This window comes from Gordionus sp. m RMFG-2023, chromosome 1 (genome assembly GCF_954871325.1).
Source record: "Gordionus sp. m RMFG-2023 chromosome 1, tfGorSpeb1-WG-v2, whole genome shotgun sequence".
Classification (NCBI taxonomy): Eukaryota; Metazoa; Nematomorpha; class Gordioida; order Chordodea; family Parachordodidae; genus Gordionus; species Gordionus sp. m RMFG-2023.
The window spans coordinates 8,481,805-8,493,004 of NC_088775.1; the positions used below are offsets into that span (position 1 = coordinate 8,481,805).

The window sequence follows — 11,200 nt, forward strand, 5'->3', positions numbered from 1 at the left end:
TAAAATATTGAGTTATCCGTTTTTAAAAATCGGCTCAAATTGAAATATTTAAAAATATTACTTTAGAGAATAAACAATGTTGAAAAGTAAATTCAATTTATATTAGGAGAGCCAATAATATATTATATTATTAAAAGACCATCAGTCGTGACTCGAACTGTTTTGAAAATTTTTTCGACCGCGATTAAGTCGAAGCCCCCCCCCCCCCCAAATAAATGACCTTGTGTGATAAAACATTTTTTAAAACCTAAAGAATTTATTCATTTGAAGCCTTCTCCGACACTAACGTCATACCTCAAGTAATCAAATATTAAAAGAGCTGCTTACATACCAAACATTCTCTAACCTACCAATCTATCATCATAAAATAATCTAAGACTATAAAATTATTTGGGACTTTTGTGCCTCCTCTTTCCCAAGAGACAAAAAATTGAATCCCCTACTAACAGTCGAAACATGAAAAGTAAAAAATATTTTATTTTATGTCTCCTCTTCCCCGTCACAGATAAATTTGAATTCTTTACTAACAGACGAACAGGAAAATAAAACATATTTAAAATTAAAAGGTTACATGTTCACCAATCGTAGTAAGCAACATTAAGTTTTAAAAAAAATGAGAATTTACTAAAAAAGAAAAAAAATGAAATGAAGTATTAGCCTTATAAAAAAAAAGTTTAATAACTTTCGCTAATATATAGTGTTGGTAGTAATGTTGTTAATCGACTAAATTTAGTTAACTGACGACTAACTAATAGTTATTGTCAAAAAATTAGATTAAAAACTTTTACCACTAAATTAGCCGACTAATACTAAAATTATTTATTTTTATTATATTTATTTCATAAAAATCTCCTAATTTTCTATTAATAAAATAATAATTTTGAAAAATATACAATATTATATTGCCAGTCAGACGTTAAAAATAAACAAATTCAAAATTAAAATAAAAAATTAGTCCTGTCGCTAAATACGAATATTAGTCGAATAGGAAGAAGTCGACTAATTAACAATACTAGTTAGTAGTATATATTTATATTCATAAGAAATATAATTGAGAATTGATTTTTTTTTAAATAAAATATCTGAGGGAGGGAGGGGTGTGGGTTTCAATTATTAATCTAAGTGCTCTTTGCAAATGTAATGATGCATTAGCTTTGTACCCCTCTCCACCCACCCCCCACTGTTGCAGAAATAATTTTTAAAAGCTTTTCCTAGTTATGATGAAATAAATATATGCATTTCAATCTAAAAACTGCGTTGATTTTTTCTATTTCTTAAATAATTCTTCTTAATGGAGTTTAGCATTATATTATCCTAATATTAAACCAAAATATATTTTAATAATTTTTTTAAATATTTTAAAGTGCAATAAAAATAACGCAATGTATCCTTTGTTAGCCAATATAGCTCGTTACTATGAACTATTAAACATGGGCAAATTTCAAAATTTCTGCAAGTTTAAAAAAAAAAAATAGGACAAATAAAATTACAGGAAGCCGTCATCAAGATACAACCAAACAAGTGCCAATTGCGCTACCGTCTAGAAGAATTCCATTTTCGTTGCGTCGAACCGCTCTAGGAAAAAGAGTTTCGAAACCCCTATTACGTTATTATGATAAATTCAATTTACAGTGAGGAGAACTGTAATGTATTAATATAAATTGATTTTGTTATAATATGTAGACAAAATAGAAAAACATATAAATATATTTTATTATATTAAATAAATCACTTTATATTATTATTTCGAATTCATTTCATGTTATATGCTATAATAATAATTATGTGTCTGCAAATAATACATTATTTGCAATAATTATGTTCAAATTTCTATTTTATAATACTTTAAATGTTTAATTAATGGTATATGCAATTTATAACATAATTTATATAGTATACTGCTGCAATAAATATAATATTTTTAACGTTTGTATTACTACAGATAAAATATAATAACTAGTAAATTTTAAATACGATAATATTATTTACATAATAAGTACTCAACATATTTGTATTTAAGTATTATTTTCGATTTTTTTTGTAGGTATTTAATATTTATTTTATTTGAAATACTATAATTAATTTTTTTTATTCCTATTACTTGAAGGGTATTTGTATATATATTCAAATATATTTTTTTTGAAAATTTGCCCTAACCTTGACTGTGCATTTCACTTAAAAACTACACAATTAGTTCTCTTTTAGATAATATCAGGGATTCGAACCGAACCCGAACCCGGAAAAGAAAACCCGAGTTTTTGGCGGACCGAACTTGAACCCCGTTTATAAAATTTTTAAAACCCCGAACAGAACCCGGGAATTTTTTGGAACCCGGGTTCAACCGGGTGTATTGTTTAAAATCATGATATTTGTATAATTATAAATAAAAATATTAAGAATTTAATTGAGATTTTACAATATTTTCAAATTTACAATTAAGTGAAGTGTTAATAAATTTTAAACAACTTAATTCATCTACGCCATTTTTAAATTTATTCGAAAAGATTTCTATTGGAGTGTTAGTAAATTTTATACAATTAAATTCATTTGCGCCATTTTTGTTAAATTTTTAACTTATTCTCAAAGAAGATTATTAATAGAGGCAAATGAAAGTGAACAAGTCAAAGTAAAAATTATTATATTGGATATTGTTAATTTAAAGAAATAAGTCTAAATAAAATTTCTAAAATTAATACATTATGCTTTGTTTATTTAACTATATTTTGCCAATAAATAAAATAAAAAATTTATTTTGTTCAATTATGATTTAAATATTTTTTTTTATCAATTCAAAAATTCTTAAACCCGAGCTGAACCCGGAACCAAACCCGGGTTCAAAAATATTTCCCGGAACTAAACCGGAACCGAACCTTGACGATTGCCGGGTTCGCATCCCTGAATAATAAAATACTTCATGGGGCTTTAAATTATATCATCCACATTTTAAAACAGAATATATACTATAAATGATATTTATTATTATATATAATAAATAAAATGATTATATTATCATTTATATATAATAAATAAAATGATTATATTATCATTTATATATAATAAATAAAGTGATCATATTACAAATTTCATTTATATATTCTAATTAAAACAAATTTACAAAAATATTAGCCGAAATTACTTAATATATCTAACTATTTTATTTAGTTTATTTACTTTAATTAGATTTTTTTTTATAAATACAGTTGGCGCATTGTAAATTACAAGTTAATACATACGTTAAATCTTATTTTGATGAATTCACAATTTATGGAAGAATTACTTCAACTATTCCTCGATTAAAATACTTGACAATCACAACATAAACCTGTTTACCAAAATTTCCTGTATACTTATTTTGATTTTAGGACTCGTCGGAAATTTATTCGGAATAATTTTGACATATAATCTAAAGGTAATCATCGATTTATGCGCTCAGTTTAAAGTTTTCATTAGGTGTGCGAAGAATTTGTTAATTAAAACGGTGACCCCTGGAAAATGGTTTTGGAAAAAATCGTCGACTATATTTATCTCGCCTTTGGCTCATCAAAATTTGTCATCAATAGATAGAATGCATGGAAATATTAGCACATTCTCTTCCAAAGGAATAAAATGTAAGGTTAATGTTAATCAATATTTGTTAAGGTGGTTTTTCTTATTAAATTTTATGAATGTTTTGGGCTTGATAATTTCGCCCTTGCTCAAAATTTACGGGATGGAGCATTTAGAAAACCCTATCTGGACTTCTAAAGATTGGATATCATATTTAGCACATTATCATTATCCAATATCGAAATCATTGTTAAATGTTAGTTTCTTCATTTATTTACTCTTCTTCGCTAATCAACTGATTGCAATTGTATTCCCATTCAATTACAACTTGTTAGTTAATATTAAAAGAATCAGAATTGCTATGATCTTGTGTCTCACTTACTCAATCATATGGTATTTCCCATTTTATAAATGGTTCACTATTTATAGGACAAAATTATGTACAACCCCAGTAAGCGGAGAAAATAAATATTACACAGAAGATTATGTCTATTATTATCGACCTCGAAAATTTGAACCCAAGGACAATAAATCTATGCATTTTTGGATAACTTACCAAATTTGCAGGGAGGTTTTTGCTTGCTAATACCCTTTTTCCTGATGATTATATGTAAAATTATAATTATCAAAAAAAGTTTAAAAGTAGCTGATAAAATTTATAAAAATTTATCCAATAGTAGACTTACTATAAGCCCACCTGTCAACGAAACTAAGGAAGTTTGCATTGGTATTGAAAATAATCTTGATAATTATATAAAACCTAACATTCATTTTATTTATAAAATTGGGAATAATACCATCCTTAGTAAAAATTCTAATTTAATTGAGGATGGACCAAAGTTAATCAAATCTTTAAATAAAAGAGTCAGCAGTTTAAATATAGAACCTTGGAATAAATTCGTCTAATAGATGGCACTCCAAAAAGTTATCCGAAAATAAGCAACACATAAAAACTTTAACCATCTTAACATTTCAATTTATATTTCTCTTACTACCAATATCAGTCTATCAAATGGTAGTAGATATTTTGTACACGAATAATTCTATGAAAGCTTTAGTTAATACTTATATGATTTTTATAACGTTAGAATACATATACGTTAGACTTTTTATTTTAACTTGTTATTCAATACCAATTACAGAATCTTTGTCATAGAAAGATTGAAGAATTATACAAAAATCTTTTAAAATTAAAATTTTGAGCATTCATAAATTCGTATAGTCATTTAATTATATTTTGTATTATTAATCTTTTTTAACAAATGTTAAATTTTTTGTTTTGTATTTTTACAATTTTATTTATAAATATACACAATATTATCATAAAACAAAATTTCATGGAATTTATTGTATTCAAGCAAAAAATTATAATCGATATAAATATATTATACCATTTTTATCTTATTTAATTTTTTTTATACCTATTTTTTTTTAACCATATATTTAAATGTAAATAAATCAGTTTGTTCCTGATCTCCATATAACATTACTAGTTTCGATAAAATATAATTTCTTAGAAAGGTCTCCTAAAAATAAACTGACCCAATCATACTCCATCCCAGGTAATAAAACCATGCTATTTTTTCTAAATTACAGGATATTTATTTTTTTGACCTAGACCCATAATTTAACCTTAACATTATCGTGTCCAAGAAGTTAATCTATCAGATCTGTAACTTCTGAGTTAGAGGACTGCAACTGGCGGGTTTTCAACTCTCCCCATACTTTCTATTGTTATAAAAAAAATTTAATCCAATCCAGCCTATGATTTTCAGAAGAAAATAAATTCCCGCCAATTTATTTATAAATTATTTTATATGTTGGTCTGGCTCTTTATTTATTTGGAAAAAATTATTAAACTTATAAGATATGTAAAATTATGATATAAAATAGTATTTTCTTTCCTAAAAAATGTTCGAAATTTATTACTCCCTTATCCATCCGATGTTTTTTAAATATTTTTAACGCATCAGGTCAATGTATAAAATTTTTAACTCCCATCCCTGTTGTAGGCTTCACTAGGATCTATCAAGTAATAAAATGATAAAAAATTTTTTTGTTAACTTCAATTTAACAGATAATTATAAAAAATTGGAGGAATTTTTATCCTTATTTTTACCAGATATATACAATGTAACTACGCTTCTCCTACACCTTTATTTAACGAATCCATGGCCAATACTAATTTAAATCTTTATTAAAGCACACTAATATTGGTTCACTTCAGATTCTTCATTTTAACTATTCAAAGACCTCCTTCTGCTCATTTTTCCACTAATTTTTATTTCTATAACAATTTATACGACGGGCTGCGATCTGCGCATAACCATACATAAATTGATGATAACCATTCCAAGAAATGCATGCACCTCTAATTTACTATTTTCAGCATATTTTTTATGCCTGCCATATATTTGTTCAATAGCCTCACTTCTTTTCCAGCAGTATAGAAACCACTCCCGTCACCCTTACACATTTTAGGGCACTTTCCAGCAACACTTTATCTTTAATTCTTCTAAACACCTCTTCCAATCTTCATTCATGTTGTTCAGGAGTTTTTCCATCACCAATGCATCATTTATATAAAAAACTCCTTCCAAGCTCTGGAAAACGTCTGCCATCGCTCGCTAAAAAATTGGAGCCAATACGCGTCCGAAAGGTAATCTACAAAATGATTACAACCCCTTTGGAGTAGGGACAGTTAATAGCTCTTGCACCTTAAGCTACACTCGCTTTTCCTATACCTTCCATAAAATTTTCACAGATTTCTCCACTAGTAGCCCCTCTCCCGATTTCTCCCTAGATATTCCCCCGATTTTTCCTCTAGAAACGATATCTTCCATAGAATTTGTAAAAGTCTCACCTCCTTCTCTTTCCCATCCTTCCATACTACTATCAAAGATAGTCTCAATCCTTGACCATCTTTCTTCACACCAATATTTTGTATCTATACACTCATATTCACTCTTTGTGGGTATACATACACCCCACCACACAAATACACCACAAAAACTATTCGTAGGACCTATTTGAGTGATCCAGTTACATCGATAGACATATAAATATTAAGATCTTTAGGAGAGATTATGATTTCTTAGTATAAATCCTAAATACCAATTATAAATAGCAACGAAATTATCTTTCCACGATTTTGAAATTTATTTTATTAACTATCATAATTGATGTATATGGTTTAGCAAGCTCCGCTTGCTCTGAATTGACTAATCATGATTGAAATAATATCTAGGCAAAATAAATACTCATAAAAGTTTCTCAAATTATAAAAAAGGGTTAAAACATTTCTAAAGAATTTAATTTACATATAAATGATAACTTAATAAAAATTGAAATTCTGTCATGTATAAATTTTACTTCAAAATTTTATTTATTTTATAAAATTTTAAAAAATTAAATATTTCAAAAGATTTTTTTTCGAGATAAACATGATCAAATTGATAAAATATTTAACCTCTAGGATTCTATGGATTGTGCCCATAAACTCCCAAATCTCCCTATGAACACTAATGCGAAATATGCTATTAAGATGACCCCTTCTCCCTATATCTCAATGAGGCCGCTTTAATGTCACTTAAAAATTGCTGTTCGTCCCAATAAATCAATTTAATAAACAAACATTTAATTTTTTTTTATTACACAAGAAATAAAAATAAATGATCTTTACAATATTGTATACATTGATAAATAAAATGATTCCTTATATAGAAAAAATAATTCGATATTTTAATTGCACAATAGTATTACAGTAGAATAAAATGTGTATATACGTATTCTACTGTCCAACAATTTTGATTATGAATTTACGATTAATTTTTTTATTATATTTTTTATTAATATATTGGCTATTATAATTATCTTAAGTTTATAAAATGGTTGCGTTAACACATTCTTAAAATTTTTTTGAAAGTCATTTCGATTTCATGAGTGGAGTTTCAAATTTTATTCAATAAATATTTTTTGAAAGTTCCTTTCGTTCCAACAAATAATCCAAAGAATTATAAGTCTTTTAAATAATTTAAATTTAATTAAAGTGCAGACAAAGTTTAAATTCATTGTTTAAAAGAATTAAAAATTAAGCGATATGGGAATAATATGAACAGAATAATTTAACAAGTTAAGATTTATAATTTATTAAAATGCCTTTTCAGACACAATAATATTCAAAAGGTGAATAATTAAATTAAAATATCAATTTAACTATTGAATTATATTACAAATCCAATATTTAATCATAGAAAAATATATAAAATTATTTTAATTGAATCGTGGAAATATAATTAATTTGTCTGAATCTAACATTTTGAGTCTTTTCTGGACGATGAAATAACTGACACAAGTGACGTCTGATGACTTTGTTGCTAACGCAATATATGTAAAAGTTAAAGATGTAATTAGATGACTCTAGCGTATTACTAATGATATTAAAATTATTGTTGGCGATCCTCCATCTACTACCATAATATGTATCCATGATCAATATAATTGACCCGGGAGTCATACATATCAATAGAAATATCAATACACCAAACATGGTAAGTGTCAATGATTTTTCATCCCTCATAGTTTTAGTGTCATGGATCTTGGGACGAAGATTTACAATGACCCTATAAATTATTAGGATCTTCACCTTTAAAACTAATAGTAATATTAGGGGTATAAAGGTCATTATAATCTCTTTAGTTATTTCGTATGTTCTATATTGATGAGATAATATCTTTATACCGAATCCATAACAAATCATTGATTTTTTGAATAACTCAATATGATTATTAATGTTGTTGCTGATATTATCTTTAAGAATAAAAGAATAATTTTTAGACATATCATAATTTGTTGTTAATGTAAAGGCGGCGTTAATAATAAGTTTTTCGATTCGTCTCTTGGCTGAAGCACTGGACGCGCAATCAATCTCCACCACATCGTATTTCAGGGATAAAGGTATCATCCAACACAAACATGTCAGATATATGATTATGAGTCCTATCCTAATGTTTCGGACTGTGCACCAGGCTCGGTATTTTAAAATGTGGCATATCATGATATATCTATCAGCTGTTAACAAAACTACTATCCAAACGCTTACCTTCAAATAATTTAAAAATATATATTTAAAATATTATATAATCATTATTATATCGATTTCATACAAATCCGTTTTATCCATTAAAACATTTATAATAATATCTTTTATATTTTATTGCAGTTTCTTGCGACATTTTCCCGATATTTATATTTTCTAGATAATAAACATTTAACATGCCAATAAAGCATAATAGGCTATTTAAGACAGGCCATTGATATATGGCTTATAATTTGATGAAGACTTTTATCTACATTTGATTTTATCAAAGAAAATTGGGTATTTAGTCAGATTTTTGATTATATAATTATATTTATGTGCCGAGTGTTCGATCCATACGAGGAGACCTAAAAGGCTATTTTGAGCAGAGTTCAATCACCGGCTATGGTCCATTTTTTTCTTCTAAAACTAACATATGTACACTAGGGAAAATAAATAGGGCGCCAACCTCTTGGGAGCTAAGGAAAAGAGATAGGCATTAAGTGCTATAGATATGAGTTAGGGTTAGGTTATATAAATTTAAAAAAATTTTATTTGTAACTAACTATCCGAAAACTAGTTTGTGGATATATCATCATCAAATCGCATGCTAAATTATAATTAATCCATACGCTAAATAAACAAAAAAAATTTAGCGGTTTTATAGAAAATATGAAAGTGTGAGAAGAGGGAATACGTTTCCGAAATTAAAATTTAGGAATTTCATGGTGGAAAGAAAATAATAATCTAAAACCTAATTCTTGTTTATTCATGTCTTGCAATATAAATTATTAATTATCAACAAATACTTCTTTTTTTTACCTTCATAAAATAATTGATTCCAGCAAATGTTATTCTAACTGTGACCCATACCAAAGCATAAGACTTATCCCAATCATTATTAGTGTATTTACCTATAGTTCTCACGGCATTTATTAGAAGCAAAACGGACACGCATAAATCGGCGAACGTTAAATTGAACAAGTAAGTATAGGAAGGGACTTTAGTACATTTGATCAATCTATGCATGACAATGCATCCTAAAAGATTGCCTACGATACCGTTGATAGCCAAGGCTGGTAGAATGTATACGTTGAATAAGTGATCAGAGTTCGAACGAATTTGCGATATAATAACATTGTTAGCTAAAGATAAATTCGTCATTTTATTAAACTTAAGAGTTATTTTTTATTTTGAAAATATACAAGTGTTTCGGTAGAGAAATAAAATGTGGAAGAAAAATATAGTGATTTTTATATGATTACGTGTTTTAATAAATAAAATAGTGTTTAATTTTACTTCCTTTTTTTTTCCTTTTTACACAAGAAATAGAATATATTAAAAACTTCGCTGGAGAAAATATAATTATTAATATTTTATTTCTTCTTCCTTTTTTTTCAAGGATGACTTTAAAAAAAAATTAATTTCAGAGAAAAATTTATAATTAAAAACGACATTTATTTTAAGCTTTTTAACTAAACTTTCTAATGAAATATTTATGAAATAATAATTACTGAAGAAACTTTTGTATAAATTATAGTTTAAGGAATGTGTTTTTTTTAAAAAATTATCCATAGAATGTTGGTCCTCAAAAATGTTGAAATATTATCATTTGTAATTTAGTAAAGTTGCCTACCTATTGGAAATAATCAAACAAAGTTTGAAAATTTTATTAGTATTATATTAAAATTTATATTTAGTAAGACTTATCTAGTTTGATTTTTTTAAAATTAGTACTATAAATATTTTGTAATAGCATTTTTTAAAATAGTTATCACACTAATGTATACCTTTCATAAAGATAATGTAGGAAGTAGATGGTCTTCAGGAGAAATGTAACTTTGTTCTATACAAGTCGACACATTTGATTAAATCGAAAACAATATTTATTTATAAATAATTTATTCTTTCATATCTCTAAATAAAATAAATATATTAAATAATATCAGCTATATTTATAAAACTCGTAAACTTCTAATAATTCTAGTAGTTTTTTTAAGTCGCTTCATGCGCTTCGCACCCTATTGGACCTTGACACTTTTTATAACGAAGATCCTAGACTTTAGAGATTTGACATGAATATGATAGTTATTAAACCTCAAGTATGAACAGAATTGTTGTTTAACTTGGGTAGTTACTATTTGAAGTGGGCTTCATGTGTAATCCACATAGTTTCCTGAAACTCAAAAAGATTACTGCATTTTGAAGGACATTAGAATAAAATTAAAAATGTCCAGCATGAGTTGCAATGTCAAATATCAACATGATGCATACATCGAAAAAGTGCTTTTTTTAATCAATAGTTTATATCTAAAACAATTTTACATACCAATGCCTTTATAACTTTAACGCCACCTAATAGACCAATTTTATTAAATTTTATTTTAAATTGTATTTTGGGCCATATAGAGTAAAAAATATGTCTAAGAAACATTAAATTAAATAAATAAAGTAGACCTAATATTTCAATAATCAATATGGCATAATTTAGTGTATATAAAAAATATTATTAGAAAATTTTAAAATATTATAAAAAATCACACAAAAGTAAAATAATAATTTTCTATGGCTACATGG

General features: G+C 26.2%; 1 protein-coding gene across 1 annotated transcript; it reads right to left on the bottom strand.

The window, feature by feature from the left end:
- Positions 1-7,813: 7,813 nt before the first annotated feature.
- LOC135931206 (probable G-protein coupled receptor B0563.6) lies at positions 7,814-9,787 on the bottom strand. Its single transcript, XM_065468154.1, has 2 exons — positions 9,446-9,787; positions 7,814-8,647 (listed from the first exon to the last, which is right to left on the bottom strand). The coding sequence occupies exons 1-2, from the start codon at positions 9,785-9,787 to the stop codon at positions 7,814-7,816; spliced, it is 1,176 nt and encodes a 391-aa protein (XP_065324226.1).
- Between the last annotated feature and the right edge of the window lie 1,413 nt (positions 9,788-11,200).